The sequence below is a fragment of the Cottoperca gobio genome, chromosome 17 (assembly GCF_900634415.1).
Source record: "Cottoperca gobio chromosome 17, fCotGob3.1, whole genome shotgun sequence".
Lineage (NCBI taxonomy): Eukaryota > Metazoa > Chordata > Actinopteri > Perciformes > Bovichtidae > Cottoperca > Cottoperca gobio.
In genome coordinates, this window is record NC_041371.1 from 24377764 (window position 1) to 24402552 (window position 24789).

General features: G+C 39.2%; 1 protein-coding gene across 1 annotated transcript in view; it reads left to right on the plus strand.

The window, feature by feature from the left end:
* Positions 1-14542: 14542 nt before the first annotated feature.
* LOC115022967 (cadherin-18-like) overlaps positions 14543-24789 on the plus strand; it is a 112398-nt gene continuing 102151 nt past the window's right edge. Inside the window, exon 1 of the mRNA XM_029454091.1 lies at positions 14543-15382. Within this exon, the coding sequence (XP_029309951.1) occupies positions 14543-15382 (840 nt within the window). The remainder of the gene's footprint in view (positions 15383-24789) is intronic.

Below are 24789 nucleotides of genomic sequence, written 5' to 3' on the forward strand. Positions count from 1 at the left end.
GGATATTTGTTTTTTGGGCCTTAAGCTATCATTAATAGAATGTACCACAATATATTCATAAGAATAAGTAATAATAACTGTGACATGTATTGTAATATGAAACTAACTCTAATTATATGTGTATAAACATGCAGAGAAACAAATAAACAACATGTGCTGTATGTAACCATTTTAAGAATAATGTCAAGCACAACGAGATACTCCCTTAATCTCATATATTACACAATGCCTTGTTATAAATGATGTATTCTCTCTCTTTTCTTATGTATGTTTCATTTTAAATCAATCACTATGTTCCGACAAAGCAGAAGAAAAAGAGAATGATTTCAGCAGAAGCTTCCTCAGCCAGCTCCATCACAAATTAAACATTTATCACTTGCATATTGTTAATGCTTTGTTTGCTTGGAGATGAGTCTGGTGCAGCTGGCAGATGGAGCAATTTAGATTGAAGGTAATGCAAATAAATCCTGCAGGCTTCCTGTGCAGTACATCCAGTCAATAAGGACAAGAAATATAAAACAAGCCAAACAACAGGCTTACTGGCTCGATTGTTATGGGAGCATTTTTCAGTAGACAAGCTAGCACATTCTGTGACAGGAGGATTTGAAGCTTTTGTTAGTTGCTACTGTTATCAAGTTGTGTTTTCTGCTTGAAGTATGCTAATTTGTTCATTCTAACAACACAAAAAGAAAAAACTAGTTAAAAAAAAGAAGTATGGTTTCATGAAAAGATCTTGCTTTTGTGTGCAAATGGTAAGTATGTAGAAGGGTGGAGGAGTCAGTCAACAGCTTGTCTAAATTGTCTAGTCCTCGTTTTATGGCATTTGTGGTTTTTGATGCTTCTGGTCACAGATTCTCCATCCCTATGCAGCATACTCATGAGCTCCACATTTTTGCTGTGCTTTGCTAGTAGACTTCAGGGATGTGTCGGCTGTGAACAGAAACTTGGAGGAACTGACGGGCCTGTTTCATGTACTCAACAGCTGAGGTGGGAGCACTGCCATGTTTTTTTAAGTGTTCCTACCACTATCAGCTTCCTCCTGAGAAGCTCCCTTCCATGCTTGTGAGAATTAAAATAGTGATCACAACTGATGTTGTGAGCAGAAAGTTCTGCGTCATGTCCAAGACAACCCACATCCCTTGGTTCTTCTTATGGGCTCCTTCGACTGGCCTTCTATTCTTCTAAATAAACTTTCCTGTCTTTAAAATTAATCAGATTAGTTTAGACTATTTCACTTTTCCCAGTGGTTTCAACTGTTAATTGACATCCAACATTAGTGAATCACGTTATTATGTTATTATTATATTATGGAATTTAAAACCTTATGGTTTACACATCTAAAAGCAACGACAACTTATCAGGCGAGGTTACACACAAACTATAAAACATTTCGCTGGATATGTCTGTGAATATGTTAACAGGAATAAAAAGGGTTATTTCTGATTTACATAAACCTCTTTATGCTGTATGGTATGGTTAAGTTTCTTTAGAGTGCTCAGACAGAGTCCATTAGACCAGCCAGAGAGGGGGGGAAATGACTGAAACCACATTACACACTGTGGGGTTTTGAAGCCCAAAGGGCGCTGAGATAGTCTTTCAATTGAATCCAGTAAACTTCTAGTTGATCAAGATACTTATTTATTTAAAGTGATGATGACAGCAATGTCAAAAAATACCCTCAGCCGAGGACACTTTCACACACCAAGTCCACAGTCCGAATCAATAAAGAGCCAGTTAGGTGTCTGTTGGTACAAGTGAAAGTGTTACAAAAACATCATAAACATTTTGCTATATTCTCTACAGAAGTGTGTCGTCGTCCCTCATTGGTCCATGTTGGCGCGGTTATGCCCCTTGGTGGGCCGTCTAGTTGTGGCGAGATGGAGGTGGACCTGAAACTCTTTGAGGAGAACCTACAGTGCTTCACATTCATAACTAAATAGTGCTCATTATACATTTGTGCAGAAATACATGTTGTGCAATAATACATTTTGATTGAGGTGTACGAGTACATGTGATAATCATTAAATGTGACACAATACATAATATATTTTGATTGAGGTGTAGAGTACATGTGATAATCATTAAATGTGACACAATACATAATACATTTTGATTGAGGTGGACGAGTACATGTGATAATCATTAAATGTGACACAATACAATCAGGAGTTTATTTACTTCACAAATTCCCTCCGTACACACCATTTATGGTGTGTATATCATTCAGTAAATATAAAGCACCAATTGGTGCAAGAATACAGCATATGGTATGAAATAATACATTCTTAGTTGTTTGGTTTTTATTTCAATCAAAAACGTACCAGAATTAGACAACAATGACTATAAAATAGGGAATACCTCAATTAAATAACGTACCTGAATTTAGAGAATGACTATTAAATAGAGAATACCTCAATCAAATAACATATCTGAATTTAGAGAACAATGACTTAGTAAGTATAAAAAATAGCTTCGGTAATGTGACTTTGTCTTTGATAAAAAATACCTTTAGTAGCAGCTTTGTCTTTAATAAAGAATACCTTTAGTAACAGCTTTGTATTCTAGTATAAAAATCTCTTTTAGCTTCACCTTTTATTCCAGTATAAAAATCCCTTTTAGCTACATTTTTTTTTTTTTTATAAAAACACTTTTGGTATAAGACTGTAAATTTCAGCACACTTATAACATCAATAAAACAGTAGAAAACAGTAGAAACAGTAAAAAACAGTAGAAAAACAGTAGAAAAACAGTAGAAAAACAGTAAATCTCAGTATACCTGGAACATCAGTAAAAGACTGTAAATATAGGTAACTTGCAATGTCTATGTAAGACTGAGGTAGCTGTATTAGACTGTACCTACAGTGTGAGACTAACTACAGTAAAATCAGTAGCTGAGGTATGGCAGGAGTGATCATTTAGTGGAATTTATTCACACGCAAACATCTACCTGCAGGCTTTGTCTTTCCTCCTCTAAGAGGAACTCGCCTTCTCCGTGCATCAAAAACTGACCTGCTTCAGCTCTCTCTTTGGTCAGGGCGGTGGTGATCAGCTTAGTGGTTAGGGTGCGGATGCATGGGATGCAGCAACATCCACACAGGATTAGTATACCTATCATTATCGGTATGATCAACAGAACGCTCAACACCATCATCTTATACTGACCAAACCAACGCTCCATGGAGCCTGTGAAGTAATTCTCTACCCCACTGTTTGAGGCTAGCTCTTTGCTGAGTGCGCTGAGTCCTTCCAAGGCTCTGGTAATGGATCCATCAGGGGCTGTGTTATTTGGGATGAAAGTACAACACATAGATCCAAACAATTTGCAGACACCCCCTTTTTCAGCCAACAACATGTCTAATGCAATTCTGTTCTGATATGACATCAGGCTAGTCTGCCCTAATTGCTCATGCACTCCAGTGAAAGCATCTACGGTGTTGTTTGCTAATCTCTGCTGGTTGTAATAAAGGTAATTAATCCAAGCTACATTTTTGTTGGCAGTCACTCGAACGAAAATGGACTCAAAACCCGCTGCAATTTCATTTCTAGCTTTGAATTCGTCAGGGACACCACGTGGTACTCCCATGGAGTCCATGTAAATTGTGGAGCTGAAACTTCCACTGGGAATAGTACGTTTACCTCGACTCAGGAGCTCATTCCCACTAGACTGACCGGAGAGTTCTTCAGCAGAGATTGGCAGGATGTAGAAAGGCATTACCAACTGTATCAATGCACAGGTACCTACCCAATCTGGCGGTAGGGCTGGATGCAAAGTGTTTGTACCACAGTACCACCATACGTCAGCTCTGGAAAATTCCATGACAGACATCTTTGCTCCAAACAACATCCCTCCGTGGGAAACCCTTAGAGTGGAATTACACCATTTCAAATGTCCTACCTGAGTGCCTGCGCCACTGGTCTTGGTGATACACTCATAATCGCCGTCATAGGCCGAAAAATGAGGTGGAATGAAGTCAATTCTGGTCACTGGATACAACAGGGCCAGAGAGGTGCATCCTGCGGGACTGACAAGAGTGTACAAAGCATACATACACTGGAGACCTGCTGGGTCATTACTCAGATTCAATGGAAATGGAATAGTAGCTAAACTAGGTCTAGCAGCGGCGCATGCAACACAGTTTGCTTGACTACTCTGTTCAACGGAGTATCTCACCCAATCCAGCCATGCATTACTGTCCTGATATCCTGTCTCCACTGCCATTGTTTCTTTAAGATTAGTGATGTTCAGATAAGTCACACTCATTTTCTTCTTTGCTAGTCCGGTGTACGTTTTCTGGGTCTTTTTCTCAAGAGGGATTAAGCTTGGCTCTATTACCTTCAACCAAAACATGAACAGTGGGTCTTTGGGATTCTTTGATATCCCTAAATAGTACAGGCCAGAATCAGAGAGTTCAGGGTGGAAAACTGTGATGACCACAGGGTTACAATTTGTCGGATGCCCATTACCGGGCAGAGTTCTTGGATCAGGATTAGGATTAGGTGGTTCTCTTTCACCACATTCACATGGGCTTCGTTAATGATTCTCCATTTTTCAACCAAGGGGTGGTCTAGATTAATCCATCCCCCGTTTGAGTGTGCAAACACATCGGGATAATGACAGGGAGGCCTACACAGATACTTGGCTTTGTTGGAATCGCATTGTGTGTTCCATTTGAAGCCATTAGCAGACATCATGGTGTTTACATCAAATTCAAACGAGGTGATCTTGTCTCTCTCTACTGTAACGGTAATCCCACCGTCCTTAATATCTACGGCTTCGTTGTTTTTCATGCTTCTCATGCGTCTCACTCGTCGTGTTAGTATTGTGTTAGGGGGTGCAATCTCATTAGGGAATCGTTCAGTCACATCTTGGATTTGTTTAGTTGTCAGATTGTCTGGTGTGTAGTAAGCTTCATTTGGGCAAAGATTAGCTACTCTATTGCTTGGTTCCTTACTTCCTACGCTCAGTGTCAAGGGGAGCATTATAACAATTGTGAGCAGTGCTAACCCAGCTATCATCCGAGGGTCTCCTCATGGAGAGATTTTCTGGTACACTATTACCTCCGCTTTTTTGTCTTTTATTGGTGGCATTTTTAACTGGTTTTATCTGCTTTCTGCTCACTTAGACGGACAAACAAATAATTGTGACAAGTGAAACTTAGATTAATCTAAGGACAATTTATCCTCTGGTGCTGATTCTAGATTCACAAATCAATTAGTCAGTACTGTTTTGTTCCAGCAGGTTCAAATCTTGACTAACTTCTGCTAAACAGCGAGAAGGCGCCAGTGCAGGTACACAATGTGTGAGGTGGTGCCAATTAGCTCCTGTTTTACCTTTTACCCGGAGCACGTGTGAAGTACGTTCTGTCACCTCCCACGGTCCAGTCCACCTAGGTTCAGACCACTTTCTTTTGTGGACCTTGACCCTTACCCAATCACCTGGTCCAACAGGAGTCTCTGGTGGTTCGTCAGGTTTTTCTGCTGCTGCTTCCACCTGTGTAGACAAAACTTCGATAATTTTAGCCAAAGCCTTGACATATTCATCTGCCTCAATCTGCCATAGATCTAATACAGGACCGTGCCCTCCTTCGCGTGGAGGGCCAGGCATTGGTCTACCGGTTAACAGTTCATGTGGAGACAAATGTGTTTGACTGCTTTGTGAGGATCTCATTGACATGAGTGCCAAAGGTAGGGCATCTACCCACTTTAACTTGTTACCATAACATGCTTTAGCAAGTTTTCTTTTGAGTGTTTGATTAGCTCGTTCTACCAAACCCTGTGATGCCGGATGATATACTGACCCAAATTTGTGTGTTATGCCAAAATACTTTTCTACTTCTTCAAGCTTATGGCTCGTGAAGTGTGTCCCATTATCTGATCGTATGCAACGTGGAACTCCATACCTTGGTATGAGTTCATTTTTTAACCATTTGATTACAGAATTGGCATCTTCTTTTTTGCAGGGAATTGCTTCAATCCACTTAGTGAAACGATCAACCATTACCAAAACATATCTGTACCCTCTTACCACATTTTCTGCTCCCATGTCTGTATAGTCAATACATATCTCTTTGAATGGTGCATCTGGCACTGGAAAACGACCCATAGGACACTTGTATGTTCTTTTATTGTTAAATTTACAACAGGTATCACATTCTGTTTTCACAAAGTTTTCAACCATCTCTTTCATAAATGGGTGCCACCATTCTACCTCTATGTCCCTTGTTGTTCTTAGTTTTCCAACATGCGTGGGGCCATGGGCTTGTTTGATCAACAGGTGACATAGTTTAGCTGGTGCCACGAGTCTGCCATCATGAGCTCTCCAGATTCCTTCAGTCTTGGTGGCTCCCTTATGAGCCCATTGATTATGCTCATAGACTCCTGCTTGTGCTTGCATTTCTTTGATGCTCTCCAAAGTGAGTTGCTCTTGATTTTCACTGTTCAAACAAATCATTTGCTGAGTGTAGCCTCCTGCTACTTTAGCTGCCTTGTCTGCTGCATCATTTCCTTTTGCCACTGCTGTATCAGTTTTCTGATGACCTTTGCATTTCATTATAGCAACATGTGATGGCAGCAGTGCCGCTTTCAGTAGGGCTCTTAATGCTTCAGCATGTTTGACAGGATGTTTGGATGAAGTCAGGAAACCTCTTCTCATCCACTGGGGGCCGTCAATATGGACAGCGCCATATGCATAAGCAGAGTCTGTGTATACATTTATTCTCTGGCCTTCTCCGTGTTTCAATGCTTGTGTTAACGCGACTATTTCTGCAAGTTGTGCAGAGGCTGGCTGTGGAATGATGTGTGCTTCCAAAGTTTGTGTGTTTTCTCCACTTTGTTGCACTACAGCATAGGAAGCTACATTTCCTTCATCTCCTTTGTAGCAGCAGCGATCACTGTATAGAATTTTATCTGGATTATTCAATGGTTCGTTTTCCAAATCTGATCTAATTTTAAGATCTTGTTTTGAGACAAATGCACAGTCATGTGGGTCATGGTTTTCTGAATTCAGTCCTGTTGCCATGTTGATTGTCCCTGCCACATATGTGATGTGGGGCTTAGTTAGTGTTTCTTCTATCTTTACTTTTCTAACTGGAGAAAAAGTGAACGCTTGTGAGTTTAGAAACGCCACTACACCATGTGTAGTGTTTACTTTGAGAGGGTGGCACATCACAACGTGTGCCGTCTTTTGAATTGTCTTTGCTAGAGCAGCCAGGTGTCTTGCACAGCCTGTTTGTCCTTGTTCAACATTGTCCAATTTTGAGCTGTGGTATATCAGTACATGTCTTTCTCCCCCTTTTTTCTGAAACAGGACTCCATTTACCATCCCTCCTGTTTCAGAAACATCCAAATGAAAATCATCATTGTAGTCTGGGGAGCATAGATGTGCAGCTTGTCCCAAGGCTTGTTTAGTCTTAGTGAAAGCTTCTTCGCCTTCTGTAGTCCAGATGAGCTCAGCAGTGAGGTTTCTGTTTCCTGCTTCTGAGAGCATGTCTCTGAGTGGTTGAGTCAGATTTCCATAATCTGGTACATGAGTCCTACTGTAACCCGTCAATCCAAGAAATGCCAACATGTGTTGTACTGTCTTTGGTTTTCCATGTGATAGGATTGAGGTCCTTTGTGCATTGGTTAGAGTCAGGCTGTTTGCAGAAATGAGTCTTCCCAAGAAAGTGACTGATCTTCTTGCAACTTGAGTTTTTTCTTTCTTGACTTTGTATCCTGCTTCTGCAAGTAGTGTAAAGAGATTTGCTGTGGCTTCCAGGCAGGATTCAGCACTAGTGCCTGCGAGCAGCAAATCATCAACGTACTGTATCAGAGTTACACCTGGTGGCAGTTGTAAGCTGCTTAAGTCTTTTTTCAGAGCTTGATTGAACAGTCCTGGGCTGTCTTTGTAGCCTTGTGGCATTCTGTTGTAGGTGTATTTCTGTCCTTTATATGTGAAAGAAAATATGTCTTGTACTTCAGGGTCCAATGGTAGACAAAAGAAAGCATTAGCCAGATCTATGACTGTGAAGTATTTGTGTTCAGGATTGAGATTTTGAAGCGCCACATATGGGTCTGGAACAGGTATATTTTGTGACACTGTAGCAGAGTTGATTTTTCTTAGATCATGAACCATTCTCCAGCCTTTGTTGCCAGCTTTTGGGACTGGTAAAATGGGTGTGTTCCAGATGGAGTTTGAGTGTCTGATTACGCCAGCTTCTAGGAGTCCATTGATTGTTGCTCCTATTCCTTCAACCTGCTCTCTTTTTAGGTTATATTGCGGTAACCAACATGATGATTGTTCTGTTTTGAGAGTCACTGAGACCTCATGATGAGGCACAAAACCTACATCATAGTCTCCAGTTGTCCACAAATATGATGGGATATCTTTGAGTGTTTCTTCTGTGTCAGGATGGTTGGTGTGTTCTCTTCCATGGTCTCTTTCCAATTCTTGTTCTTCCAAGATGCCAACATCCATACTGTGGCGAGTGATTTTCCACATCGTCTCATCTTCTGCTCTCCATACGCAGGCAATATTGGTTGGGAGCCAGTTGATTGACAAGGCTCTCTTTATCATGGGACCTAGGGACCTTGCTTCAGATCCTACTGCCAATGCCAGTGTGATATGTGGCACCAATCGTTGGTACATATGTTCTTTGTACTGTGCTGTGGACACAACCTTGACTTGCTTTGAGCTTTCAGATGGATCCATCATGTTGAAAATTTGAAATTCCTCAAATGTTGTTCAGTCAGTGGAGATACTCAAAATTCAAATGAATTGAGCGCAAAATGAAAATAAAAATTAGAAATAAAAAAAAAGATGTTTAAAGTTCAAAAATTAATTGAGCGAGAAATAAAATTAAAAAGCAAAAAATGTTTACGTTTTAAATCTAAAATAGAAATGAAATCAAAAATTGTTTACGTTTTAAATCTAAAATAGAAATGAAATTAAAAAATGTTTACGTTTTAAATCTAAAATAGAAATGAAATAAAAAAAATGTTTATGTTTAAATCTGAAATAGAAAATAAAAATTGGAAGTGTAAATTTCCTAGTTAATCTGGAATCAGAAATAAAAAGAAAACATGGAAATCAAAACCATAAAATGTAAATCTGAAATATAAGTATAATCAAAGGTAAATCAAAGGCAAACTTTTTCTCTAATGGGCAATTTGTGACAATTATTCTAATTATAACTCTTAGTAGTTATTTGAATTTTGGGTGTAAATTCAATTTTGTCCACCAGATGGAGGCATATGTCCACAACAAGAGGGTCAAAGTTCAACTTAAATGTACTCGGTCAAAGGTCAATGGTACCGGAAACCAAAAAACTTTTTACTCCTTGTGGAGAACTTACGGAAATGCAAAAACAGGAAATGGACTACAAGTCAAATCAATGAAACTACAAATGTTCTTGCGGCTTTGTCCCTTTGGAACTCCTAGTGGAGAACTTACTGTATTACAAAAACAGGAAATGGAATCGAATCAATGGAGCTACTGTTACAGCAAGCACACTCCGTCGTAGGAGTACATTCCCTGGAGCCGGAGCCTTGTATTCGTTACTTTTTATCAATACACAAACTCTTTGTTGTAATGCCCAACCCCAAATGTTATCAGCGTGAGACTCAAGGTTCTGTTTGTTCCGAGGTGCTTTCGAAAGTCGAACAGCTTCTTGGCGTTTTTACAAGCTCGAGCTGCCGGCCTTGTTAAGCACTCGTACCAACTAATTCCTTCTGGTGAGACTTTTTTCAACTTTTAATAACACCAACACCTTCCCGTGATTCCCCTTTATCTATCGATGGTCAAATAGTCAGTTTGCACGGTTAAATTTTCCGCTACAAACGTAAATGTAACCCCAAACAAGCGTTACCTCCACGTTAGCTTCAGGCGGGCGCCTGGAGCTGTATAGACGTTAGCTCTAAAATAGCTTGACTTTAACGCCTCAATTCATTCACTTACAAACAACATTGCTTTTCAACAACTCACACACACATTCATCAACATATAGTTTCCAAACCACACTGCATTGATACTTGTTTTATGCCGTTATCGTTGGATTAAATAGGGTTTTTATAGCCCCCGCTAAGATTAAATAGGGTTTAATAGCCCCCGCTAAGAGAAGTTCACTCTTCTCTCACACAGCCGAATTCCGCGATCTTTTAAGCCACTTCAAAATGCTTACTTACTTTAAACTGTGTCTATGGTCGTCTACGGAAGATGAATAAATATATAGTGAGACAATGGGGAATTCGTCAACCTCCTCCACGCAGTCACATCAAAATATTCACTGTTAAGGCTTTCTCTTTTTAGCCAGAACAGGCCGCTTTGGTCTTTTCCTCCTGCAGACACCACCAGTCGCTCAGACTGCGCTTTCTAACCAAAAACTTGATATTTTAACTTTACTCTATCAAATCGAGCGCTACTCGAAAACCTTATTTCTTAACCCTATTTCTTACACCGGTGTCACTTTTTAAAACCTTTTCTGTGCACAGTTTCATATGGTATTTTTCAAAACTTTGTCACCATCACTTCATCAATATGCAAACAGCATGGATAGTATATTTTATGAGACAGCGTTCAGAGTGTGTTCTTTGATATTTACAAGTACTATTATTCTACAATAAACTATTGCAATTTCGTTTATAACAGGTTTGCTCACCTTATCGTTTGTCAGGCCTGTTGTAAATATCATTGAACGCACTCCTCTGGCTTCTCTTCCAGTCGCCCTCGTGTCCATAACTTTCAGATCATCACAGTCGGGGTCACCAGGTTTTGTGGGGTTTTGAACCCCAAGGGCGCTGAGATAGTCTTTCAATTGAATCCAGTAAACTTCTAGTTGATCAAGATACTTATTTATTTAAAGTGATGATGACAGCAATGTCAAAAAATACCCTCAGCCGAGGACACTTTCACACACCAAGTCCACAGTCCGAATCAATAAAGAGCCAGTTAGCTGTCTGTTGGTACAAGTGAAAGTGTTACAAAAACATCATAAACATTTTGCTATATTCTCTACAGAAGGGTGTCGTCGTCCCTCATTGGTCCATGTTGGTGCGGTTATGCCCCTTGGTGGGCCGTCTTGTTGTGGCGAGATGGAGGTGGACCTGAAACTCTTTGAAGAGAACCTACAGTGCTTCACATTCATAACTAAATAGTGCTCATTATACATTTGTGCAGAAATACATGTTGTGCAATAATACATTTTGATTGAGGTGTAGAGTACATGTGATAATCATTAAATGTGACACAATACATAATACATTTTGATTGAGGTGGACGAGTACATATGATAATCATTAAATGTGACACAATACATAATACATTTTGATTGAGGTGTAGAGTACATGTGATAATCATTAAATGTGACACAATACATAATACATTTTGATTGAGGTGGACGAGTACATGTGATAATCATTAAATGTGACACAATACAATCAGGAGTTTATTTACTTCACAAATTCCCTCCTGTTGGCCCCATCGACGAGGAAGTAAAGTTGTCGTTCCTGTTGGGTTAATTTCCTTTATAATCAAACATTTACCCGATGAACATACATGTTATGTCTAAGTGTTTATCAGTCCCTTTGAAAACTCAGATTTTATGGTCTTAGGTGAATGTTTGTTGGAGCAGTTCCTGTGTCCGGAGCTGTGGGATAAGAATGCAGTTTAAGTCATAGTGGGCATCAAGTGACAATAAATCGTTCTCTCTGTCTGTCACCGATCCCTCCATTACTGTCACATTTGAGTCTGTCCAGAACTGTCCAGCATCCTGTCCGAGTTTGGCCTGACAGGTTCATGGTACGGTGGAGGGCGCAGGCGTCGTGTTGAATACAATTGATTTGATACAATTGAATACATTTTGGCAGGTTAAGAATGAATTGTAAATCTTGATCCCCTCACTTACATTAGTATAGCCTTACCAAACCTTGTTCTTCCTCCTCATGACCAAATTAGGGGAGCACCAATTCAAAATATATTTCTTATCATGTTTAAAACTTTCCTGGTTCCTGTAGAGACACTGGCTGCCAAATTGTAATCTGCTTGAATTGAACAATACTAGTGCATTGTCCGTTCGGGTCTTGAGTTTTGAAGTGAGTCTATGCATGTGTTAACGGTAGCAAAGTCTACTCATCATGAGTGCAAAAGTTGCCATGAAAATGTTTTATTTTATGACCTCAATAAAGTTAAAGCCTCATTTAATGTATATGTTTATATATAAAGAAAGTTGAAGTTTAGACTGGCCGACCCCGTAGACCAGGGTTATTTAAGTATTTTGTTCAGGGGGCCACATTGTCAGATAGCTAAGGGCCCTGGTGACGAACAGTTCCCTAAGTTATTATTCTCTAGGGGTAAATTGACCACTCGACCTCTCTCTGGCCTTATGACCACCTTCTCTTTTGCTAATGTGTGTGTTGAGTAGCATTTTTGATATACACTTCAGATATAACACATGTTTATCCTCAAAAGAAAGGATAAGAAAGATCTATGCTCCTTACAATGGGGCGTCTGGTTATGTTTTAAAATAGGGGATCAAACTTGTAAAGATACATAATGGCGGGGTGTCTGGGGGTTGTCCCCTAGAAAATTTCAATTATAATTCAAAACAAAACTCTTGGATTAAGTCAAGAAACGGCCATATTCTGTTAATAACAATTGTGTCAGTATTAGACAGTGATATTTGTGTTTCGGTAAAACAGCGTAACCGTTCAGGCAGAGAGTGGTACTGCAGCACGGGAGAGGGCGAGAGGTAATTAGAGCAGCATTTTTATTTTCTTTGGGGTTTTTTTGTTTGCTAAACTCAGAGCAGGACTGTGCCAGAGAAAATACCTCTGCTGCCAGAAGCTGACTGAGATTAATCTGACAGAATGCATTAAAATAAATTACAATGTAATTGATTTCTGTATATTTCTTGCTTTTCCCCTGATGGTCTGTTGCTGCTGCACGCTGCTGCAAGGCTGCTCCAGGCACTTGTACCGTAACCGATAAAAGTCTAACGTGACTAACGTGTCTAATGTGTCTAATGTGTCTAACACACACACACACACACACACACACACACACACACACACACACACACAAACAGACACATCCTCATTTTTATCACCGGTAACGTAATGGCACAGACAGGCGCGCTATTTTGTAAAAGAAAACATCCAGAGATGTGCCATAATGACCATTAGCGGCCGTGGCAGCACTATTGTGTGGATGTTGATGTGCGTCTGCATTGCATGCACTAACCAAAGTCCGGTCAGGCCGGGTTTTCTCAGTTGAAGTAGATCGGTCTGAGGGTTGTCAAGATAATCGAAAATCAGACACGTACAGACATATATAACCGAGACGTCCGTCATTTTAGTATGATGACCTGATTGCATCAGTGTCTAGTCCACATAATTCCTTTGGACATATACTATTAAAGTTGATCATGAAATCATACAAATGCAAATAAACACATTTTTTCTTTATCATTAAAAAGGCATCCGAAATCTAACATTACACTTTTGTCGGTATTATGCTTATGGTAAATTCTTGATCACAATGTAAAATTTAAAACTGAACAACCCTATTGTAGACTGGGATCTTAAGATCTGCTTAAATATCCCTTGAAAGCCTATATTCCATTTTGTGTTATTGTTTAAGCAATTGACGTCAATTGTAAAACTACACGCTTGGTATAATAACAACACATAAATTGAGTACACACTCCCATCTGTGTAATTTTGAAAAGTGATTGCAGAGATATGTTATGTTAAAACTGCCAATTAGTATTAAGCTAAAAAATAATAGGCTTAAGATATATCAACAAAATTGTCTTTAAATAGAGCTTGGTGGTGACACTTGCTCTACTTTTACAAAACAGTTCAGTATATTTATATCAACTTTGCTGAGTGGTACAATTTTCTTGAAATTTGCATTCTATAAATAATTGCATAAAGAGGTTTCCAAAGAGTGAGCCAATGTAAATAAATGTGTCCATTTGTGGTTTTGTTCTCCTTTGTTCATTGATTCCATCTTCTCTGTTTCAGGTGTGCATACCTTTGATGAGCCTTTGACCCAACAATAAGCCTTTGACTGTGCTTTCAACATGAAGAAAAAGGACTACAGCTTTTGGGCTTGGTTTATATTCTGTTGTTGAAGCAAAAGTTTACCATGGACTTGACTACAAGTATATGGACTAATTGTACCTACTTTCATGTTGATTTTAAAGTAAAGTAAAGGATGATTTCCGTCGTGAGTATTTCAAAATAATCCAAATGCTCGTCATCTGTTGGAAAAATGTTGGGAGGAAGAAAAATGCGACATATCTAGACACATCCCTTGTCCACACACAGTTAAACATATTGAACAAGATTATGGAGTTATTTTTAATTTTTCTGAGGCAACTGTACGAAATGATCCTTTGGACCGCACCATGTGGACACTCCAGGCTACTCTGCACTGTGAAAAGGACTGTACACCTGTGTGTTTGAGCGCATTTGTGGATGTGTACGAGTGTTTGTTTATGCCCACAGTGGTATGACACAGTGGAAGTGACAGGGGAAGATATTTCCGGTCTGTTTTGTAATTACAATGAGAGTGCCAGTCGGCGTGGCTGCAATTTCCTGTCTTTTTCCTCTTGTGGTCTTCCTATGTGTTGTCTCCCAGAGTTGTCATGGGATCCGGGTCGATCTGAGCCCCCACACTAACCCCAACCCCAGCCTGTACCCTTATCAATGGCTCAAGTCACTGCCCGAACCAATCCTACTTCCAAAGTCTAGTCCTGAAAAACGTATCTCCCCACTGCAGCCAAGCCTGCCCTGGAGCTCCAGCAAGGACCTCTGGAGCAAGGCAAAGTTAAAACCTAGGCATGACACCAATTCAAACTTTTCACTTGCAATCTCCCCGGACACATCAAGCTCAAACAGTAGACTCAAGCTACAGAATGCGTCCATAGAACAAAATTCTAATTCAAGGCAGGGGTTGGCATACAAATCGAATTCTAATCAGGTGACAAGAGGTAAGCAAACTTCCAAAACCAACCCCAAAACAAATCCAAAACCAAGGCGGAGATTACTGTCGCAGCCAAAGCCAAAGGCATTCTCCAATTTGAAGGTAGTAACTGGGAGTAAGACCAATTCTGAGTCATTCCTCAACACTAAATTATCCTCACTACCTAGTCCTAATCAAACGTCAGACTTATCTGGTACAATGAACCCCAGCTCCTACTACAATGCCATTTCAGCTTCACTGTCCAATCCTAAATCCCATTCCAAATCCGACTTCAGACCATCAATCCGAGTAAAGAGGAACAAGACTAAGTTATTGGAGAAGGACAAGGATTCCCACCATCGGCTTAAGAGAGGTTGGATCTGGAACCAGTTTTTTGTTCTGGAGGAACACATCGGACCTGAATCTCAATATGTTGGAAAGGTAAGTTGTCTTTATAGTTATTCTTCCAATGCAGTGCATAGATCCAAAAAAAATCCACTTTGCATTCCTTAACCTCTTGTTGTAGCTTGTTTAATGCCTTTTCATGGAGTAATTACTTGATCAATTACTTTTCCTAAGCTGTTTTTTTCATGTCTTGTTGAAATGATTACTAACTTGGGAACAAAGTTCAGCAGTGCTGAAGATGCAGCAACATGCTTTATGCAGTATTCAGAATACAGTTGTTGAAAGGGCGTGTATTCTAATATGTTATTTGTGGAATCTTTATCTGATTGTGGGATTTTTCTTGTTATTTTGAATACATAAGCAGAATGTAGAGGCAGAGTTGGTAAGGTAAAAAGGCAGTTTACTTGATCTTTGTTCGAAGACAAGGTCTGCAACAGGCTAGTCAGTGAAATGCGTGAAATGAGTAAAGCTATGAGGGGCAGATGTGCAGGCAGTTCCTTGTCAGTTGACAGAGAATTGGTGGGAAAGGTTTTGGACAACTGCTGTAAAGGATGGGCATGGGATCGTCATGGCCTTAGTGTTTAAATTTGTCGTACATGTTCATCAGGTACAAAATAATTCCACAAGCATCACACTATCCGATGAGTACAACACAAGGACAATGGAGTACATGAAATGTGAAAACAACTTGACACAGTTGGCGGTTCAATCAACTTACGTTGCACAGCAGCTGGATATTTACAATATCACAAGATCACACAAAAATCCATCTTGTCAGGATTTAAGTAATGCGTTTGTGTCCGAACTATCATTTTACAGCCCAATCTGTGTCCTGTGAGGAGTTTAGGTGTGTGTGACAAAAAGAGGCAACTGTTCATTCAAAACAATAATGGTGGCTCCTAAAGAGGTTAGCATAGATGCTACATTAGCATCAGTTATATCAGAACTAGAGAGTATTTTTTAAAGACATTTAACCCCTAATGCTTCCGATGGACGGCACAAATCAGCATCTTGCATTGCAGACTGCTGCCATCAGTGAGTGTGTCAAAATTGAGGGAAAATTGTAAAGTGCTTTGTATGAATGCAAACCATTTGCAATTACAATTTCCAACATAACAAACAATCAGATAACTCCCTCAAGTTCAGACTGTTTTGGTTGTATAGATGTAGAGAGCCTCTCTTATTTAATGAGATGTAACTTATATCTCCCCCTCTTCTAAGTACATTTACGTTCTCTATACTAATATACATGAGCATAGAAAGCTGCAAAAATCACAACCTGCTTGTAGCTGTTTTTTCTGTCGTAAATTTGGTAATGTCTGTATATTCTACATGTTATTAGATATAGCTGTAAGTGTTGCACTGTTGGTTTCCCCCCTAACAGATCTACATTGCATTGTAGTTACTAACCTTCAGCAGTTGAATTGTTTTTTAGACATTCTTTTAAAAAGGCTATAAAACCATTTTTCTTCGAGAATGCAAATAAGTGCAGAAAATGTTGAATATTCTTCAGGAAGGAAAGCGTTTGAGACCAACCTCAGAGAAGCGATCAAGCAAATGTGCCTGAACCTATTATGCAGTATAAGAGACCTGGGAAAGTCTATTTCTGTGTGAATCTGAGAGAAGGATTTAGTCCTGCTTTCCACTGAACACTATGAATATGAATTTAAAAAACAATAAAGCATGTGTTGCGCTCAGATATAATGGCTTATCATTGCAAATGTCAGTCTTTTTACAGCCATTGCATACTCTGGCAAGACACAACAATCTATCGTACTGAGTGTAATTAATTTGCCAACATGCTTGTTTTTAGATTGCCCACAAATTGTATGTTTACTTAAACACAACTTTATGTTTTTTACTGAAGAAACGCTAACCGTTGACTTCATATGTTTACATTTTTAATCTCAAAAAGAGTAATGCAAGTTCTTCACTTTCACTCAGACACATACTCTGCTTTGGGATTATTTGACAATACAATCCTCAACACAAATGATACTATTTACATTTTATAAAAAATGTTTTGCTGAGGCCTGGAACTATATCACCATCTTGGATTTCCGTTTTAAGGATGTACAATCAGCTGTTCAGCATGTGGGAAACATTGAGACATGCACACCTTTTACACACTAAAGACATACAAACATTTGCTAAAAAACATAAATTATTTAATTATATTGAGTTTATGTTGGAACCCATTTTTGGAAAAAGTTAGTCAGGAATATTATCACTTGGAAAACTGAGATAGAAATATAAAATGAAAAATCTTGACCACTGGTTCCAGACACGATATCAAACCATCCTGCTGTCGATGCTCCAAAAACATTATATCCCATTCAAAGTGATACATCAAGGGAATCTGATGTTCCACTGAACACCTTTAATGTATTTGCTTATTATAACATTTTAATATATTCATGTCTGACACCTCTGATGCATTTCCTGTCTGATAATGGATTACATAATCAGACATTAAGTGTCCTTAAAAATGGCGGTCCATGTATGCAATGTAATGAGAAGAGGATAAAAATAAGGTCACAAAGGACAAAGTCATGTCCACATGGCGACAAAAAATGCTTCTTTGTTTGCATTGTATGGTTTGTACTGTACGCCTACCAGCGGCATTGTATTTTAATGTATTACTGGGCAGTAACATGCTGTGTAATCGAAGGGATCCTCTTTCAATACCAATCATTATAGTGCCTAGTACTGCTGAAAAACACCTGAAAAACGGCTCTTGCCCATCATATACTGTTTATTTATTAAGCCTACGTGTAGGTTTGAGATTAGTTCTAATCAGAAATTAGCAAAACTAGATTTAAAATGTGTAGCTCCAGATTTAGAATTAAGCAAAGTTCTACAGCACAATTAAGAACTAATCTCTGGTTTGTATCCGCTCAGGAATTGAGATTTATTTTGGTTTAATGTGGTTTACCCTGCACCAGCTGGCAGCCAGGAGAGAGGTGAACCACTGCTGTGCACAGGGATTCTTCAGTTTAAAAAACATTTTTATTAGAGTTTAATCAATATGGAGATACTTGCTTACCCAAATTGAAATAAATAAATGTGCATGCTGTCAGGACCTGGTATAAACGAGGGGGGCTTTCCTCAGCAAAACGTAACATTGTTTGCTAGCTCATTAAGTAGTCAGTTAGTTAGTCTAACATTAATAATAATAATAATACATTTTATTTGTAAAGCGCCTTTCATGGCTAAAAGCAATCCCAAGGTGCTACAGAGTAAAAGACAACAACAACAACACAAGGTTTGAAAAACAAAAAAGGAGTCTGTGGCCTGTGGAGCCCTCAAGTGGTCTGGGAGGGAATTCCACAGGTGAGGAGCGGCTGAACAGAAGGCCCGATCCCCCATGGTGTGGAGCTTGGTACTGCAGGGATGGAGCAAGGTTTTTTTAGTGGAGCGGAGGTTGCGTGTGGAGGTTTGTGATGAGAGGAGTTCTTTGAGGTCTATAGGAACATTTCCATTGATGCACTGATGGGTGAGCAGGGAGGTAATTATCTCCTATATTGGTTGGCAAACAATTAAACAGTGCAGTCTAGGTCTGTACTACGAAGCAGGATTTGGGGTTAGTATGGTAGCTTCAGGGTTCACCTGCTTGGTGTCAGTCCTTCTTACCAGGGTAGATCACCATGGTAACTCATGCTGCACACCTAACCTGCTCCGGAGCAGTTTATGTTCCAGATAATAGATGAACTCGTGTGAAAGCAGCGCCTGCTGACCAATCACAGCTCTGTCTGCCGATCCTAAGATACAACTAAGAATTTATTGTCTATATAAAGTCGTAATCCAGCTAAAAGCAACAGTTTAAACTGACAAATGCAGGAAGAAGAGCTTCAAACAATCTCTGACTGTGTGAGCGTGTAAATTAACAGCTTTTTAATATCATAGCCTCATATAGGGCGTGTATCTGACTATAACTACATGTGTGTATTCTATTAAATGAATGTGTTGCTTAGATGTAACACATTTTTTGTGTATATTTTAGTCTTATTTTTCAGCTGCAACACTGGTGGTGAAAACGGACTTGGGAGCAAATAAATATAAGAACATAATTCAAAGCTGTAAATAGATTTATATTCATATCTAATAAACACCTACAGCATACACCACTCACCCTGCGGTCAACATATCGAAGTGCGCCAAATTGTTCTCAGTGTGTGTGTACTGATGAGCAGTATGGTAGCCTCTGACTCTAGCTAACATGTGTTAAATGGACTGCATTTATATGACGGTTTTACAATCTTTGCAATCACGCTTTACAACACATGTCAGCACTTACCCACATTTATACAGAGGCTACCATACAAGGTGTACATCAGCTCTACAGTAGTTCACTGTTGACCATGGGAGCAATATGGGATCTTGCCCATGGACACATGGACATGCTGACATGTTGACTGTAGGCTGGTAGTCGACCACTCTACCTCCTGAGCCACAGCCGCCTATTACTATGTCTTAAAGCAAGATTGCAAAGATAGGAAAAGCGCTATTATAATACATTAACTATAGCACCTTCATTTATTGGAATACACAAATGTAGATGGGCAGTGATATCATGTATCTATTAATTTACACATTCACAGTCGGACATGTTTCGCCAGCTGACCTTTCTGCATTTGACAGTTTAAACTGTTGCTTTGCGCTGGATTGTGTTTAACTTCTTTGTATTTGTATAATATTATAGTTTGTTCTTCATTTGTGAAATATGACGCTCTGCTCACAGAACACTTGTCCCTGTTTATGATTGGTCATATGCTGCAAACCCCGGCCCTTTAATGTGAACGCGCCAGACTGAGAAACCCTGGGTTCATTTACCGAGTTGATGATCTATGGAGCTAAATCTGGGTCAATAGTTTTGATCAGTTTTGATCTTGACGGCAGTGACAAAATTCTGTTAAGCAAGCGGTCTTAGACCGTACTCTGTACCAATAACAGTATAAGAGCAATAAACTGACAGATTGTGCAGTTCAACAGATACACTTTAAGAATTGCCGTTTCCCACTTCCACATTGCACTGTGAATGCAACGTATTATTCGCTTGGCGCTTGCGATTATGTAGATACTCTGGAAATGATCCTAAATATTCTGATAATGGATCATTTTTGGAACATAAGGACAAACAAACCGGGAAAATACGTTTTGAGGTGGGGAATGTGCCAAAGCTGGAAACGAAGCATTGCATGTGTTTTTTCACATCATCATCATCATCATCATCATCATCATCATCATCAAAAGGACATTTAAAAGTTTAAAATACAGTGTGAGGCTGAGCTTATATGTTCCTCATATGACAGGCATGGGTTAGATCTATAAAACATGGACAGGCAGTTAGAGAGCTGTGTCACTTTTCCATATGTGCCGGCTATTTGTTTATTCTATTTAATTGTTACTCGGCACTCTACTTTCTTGCCCTTTGCTGTAACAATGTCAATTTCCCCGTCGTGGGACAAATAAAGGATTTCTGATTCTGATTTCTGAAGTGAATACTGCGTTCACAGTGCTGGGTGGAAGTGGGAAACGTCAGATCCTATAGTGTGTCTGTTGAACTGCTGAATATGTCCCAGTGTATTGCTCTTATACTGCTGTTGGTACTGATCACGGGAATATGTGTATAGAAAGTGTTGAGTCATACTTCTCACGGTACCTACGTTTCCTGAAGGCAACATGATTGAGGAAGGTCTTCAGCCTTCTTTGTTTTGCTGTCACTCGCATTTCAATCTTCTCTGTCCTTCAACGTGCGTTCCAGAAACTAGTTTATTACCCAAGGACTATCTTCACTAACTTTACCATTTTTATACACAATCAGTCATTTCCTTTGTCATGTCATAGTCATTTCATTTGTAAGTCATACAAAAAAAAAGTAATAATAAAGAATAAAGTAACATTAATAACAAAGGTTATCTACATGAGTACAATTTAGGGTAAAAATTAAGGAAAATAAAATATATATGCAAAATATATATTAATAAAAAATAATTAACAAAAAAACAAAACAATCAAAGATAACGTAACACAATGAGATTAATAACCCCCAAGAGTTTAAGTTCCTTAGTGTTTAAGTATTCAAGATGTGTCCTTTCGCAAGAGGCGTCATTACATTACCCCTACTGTTTATATTTCTATATATTGTTAATTGTAAAAAAATATATATTTATGCACCAATGTTACCAGAGCAAATTCCTTGTAGGTGAAAACCTACATGGCAATTAAAATGATTCTGATTCTGATTCTGGTTCTGAATACGTTGTTACTGACCTGCTGGTGAACACATTCTGCGATTCTCTGAGGAACCTGGTTACATTAGAGCAGTGAGGATGTCCTCCCTTGTACCTGCTAGCTGATGTCTCTTTCCTAGTTGCTGTTTGATAATGCACTGTATGGTTGGATTAGGTGTAATGGAGTTGGCTGCCTGCCAAGCCACTGTTGGTCTTTTACTTGAAAAAGTGAAAGCATACATAGTACATAAATACACAGAGATTCCACATCTGGAGTTTGGGATTAAAATAAGAAAGGTTTGGTGAATATTGTGTTTATAGGTACTTGGGCAAAGCGTGGCTCTAAAGCAAGCTGAGGTTTTCCCCTTGATGATGTATCTGTAGATACAAATTAAGTCTAGAAATCCATGTTAAAACTTTGCTAAATTTGGTTGGAATGTGACTTGATGACTTTATTCCATATTATGTTTTTAAATACAGTCATTATTCATGGTTATAGTGATGATTACATGACATTTAGGCATTGAAAAAACATTGACCGGGAAAGTTAATCCGGGTTTAACTTCAACATCTATACTGGATCATTTTCAAGATGAGTGTCATTAAACTGGGGCATCTGATCAGTCTAATAATATCCAACCTGAATAACAGACAACACAAAAGCACCCAAAACAAAAGACACCACATTCTACTTGAAAATATATAAACCAATCATCAAAACCTGCTAACTGCTAAAAGAATGTCATAGAATGTCAGTGCTAACACACATATAATTTAAAAGGAACTGGAATGTCACTTGGAGAGGTCCTCAGCTGCTCCCGTTTCCAGAGTTGTGAAGGCGTCCTTCTAACTTCGGTGTGTTCATGAGCTTTAAGTCGTAACATGGAAACAACATGGATGTGTTGTTTTTTATTTGAACGATACATTGAGTGTTTCAGACTTGTTCTGGGCCGTTTACTTGAATTATTCCAGTTAGAAACAACTGTTAACGAAAGTAAAAAATAATTACCCCCAAGAATTTAAATATGTCTTTCTTGTCCCATGTTACACCATTTAGCCAAATTTCATGAAAAGCGGGTCAGTAGTATTTCCGTATTCCTTCAGACAAACCGAGCCAAAAACATAACTTCCTCGGCGGACGTTATAAAGGTTTAAAGTTTAAACCCAATGACGGTCGGAAAGTGTGGCATGTACAGTCATCATATCTGGTATTTTAATTGTTATTCTCTTTGTGTGTTTATTTCCCTACATGATCTTAGAAATGTGTATGCCTTGGTTTGAATGCAGTTGTGAACATGTTATCAGGGCATGTTTAAGATGATACAGCTCTCACAGGAAGTTACATTCAGACTGTGTCTCGACAGAAGATCAGGCCAGGAGCAGGAACATTACTGTCATGCTACTATTAACACCTCTAACTCTGTGTATGTGCATAAACTGTGCGGAGGCTGTAGTGTCCAGTGGCCAGTTGGGATGCATGTATGCAATGAGGCTGATCTAATCTGCTCTGACAGTGACTTTCCGTGACATTGACACTGCACTCTTTATGAAGGTGAGGACTTGACCCCGGGGGATTTCAGGGTGTATGTGTGTGAGGGTTATGCTATGTGGCTGGCTCACAGATGTGCTTAAGGTGCAAAATAGCACACATGGAGACAGAGCGGGTGTCACACAGACTCACATAAACGGAGCTCCCGGGGCACACTGAGTCATTGTTTTGTAGGGTACTGTGACAGCTGAGCTACGGTTTTTCTCACTGTGATGAAGCCTCGCTTTCTATTGATTGCTCTGAGCATAACAACAAGGAGGTTGAAGTGCAGGCCTCCACTTTGAAAAAACTTTCTCTCACACACACACACACACACACACACACACACACACACACACACACACACAGGTGCTCAGAAACTTGTATAGTGTGCATCGACATTGACTGATGGAGAGAGTTATTCTGCTCACAGGAAGGTGGTATAAAAGCACAGGTGAGGTAAGGTGAGTAGAGAATAGTATCGAGGAGAGAGGAGCAAAGAGCAAAGCCAAGGAAAAAATAAGATGTCGAGATGAGATTTGAAGCAAAGTTAGGAAGAGAAGGGAAGCTGAGATGAGGAAAGATTAAACACTATAACTATGCCATAGCCTTTCCATTGTTCAAACAAGGACATCATCTGTTCACTCTGGGAAGAGGATGAATAAATCAGCAGTTGTAAAAATGTGTAAACTGCGAGGCAGACGAGCATTATCTGGGCATCATGTTTATTGACTTTATATACAATTTGTAGCAAATTATGTTTGAATCAGTTAGCTGAATTAGTTAGTGTCTGTTTATGAGTGGTAATAAATCATAAATGATCTTTTAGGAAAAGTACAAGTTTAATCGGTCAGCTTGGCTCTGTTTAATAAAAAATATGTTAACAGAGGTTTTCCTCCGCTGTAGAAAACAGTTGAATAATTTATTTGCCTCATCAGTCATTTTAAATTAACTTATCAAATCACAACTCTGAAATAATTTAATTTAATACCATTTAAACTTAATTTTACTTAACTTAGTTCACAGAAGAGCTGTTTAAGTTAAATATCAGCTGAAATTAAAAGTATGATTCTTGAGGAATCTTACAAAGTCATACGTTATGATTTAGGAGTATCATGTGTGTAACGGGGAAACCAGATCTGTTCAATTGAGCAATATGTTAACGGAGTCTGAAAAGTAGTAAGGCCAGCAGCCATGTCGGGTCACCGAAGGCAGATTATATCAGCACGTTTCGTTATTTTGCTAGTTTAAGAGCGAAAGGGATTACACTGAACACATTTTAGCCTACTTGTGTTATGGATTGTTCAATTGCGCAAACTGTAATTCCAGTATGGCTAGTTTAAGTTACAGGAATCTGACAAGTCTGTAGTTTATGTTATCTGCGGTGTGGGATGAGCGACGGGGGTGGGTTTGATAATTGGCGCAATAGTAGAAATGCTAATTATTTTTGCTCTTCTGTCTTGAGAACTAGAGTCATTAACACCGGCTGGCTCTAAGATATCCCTAGCTTCGAATGGTACAATACTAGAAAAGCGTCTTAAGAGTTCTTTCAGAGGTTTGAACTGTCTCCAGCCCCAGATTACTATCCACTCACACCCAAAACTAACAATAGTAAATTAGCAGGCCTGGATAGGATCAGTCCAGCTGTACACAACCACTGTGCAGCTCAACCGGCTCCAATG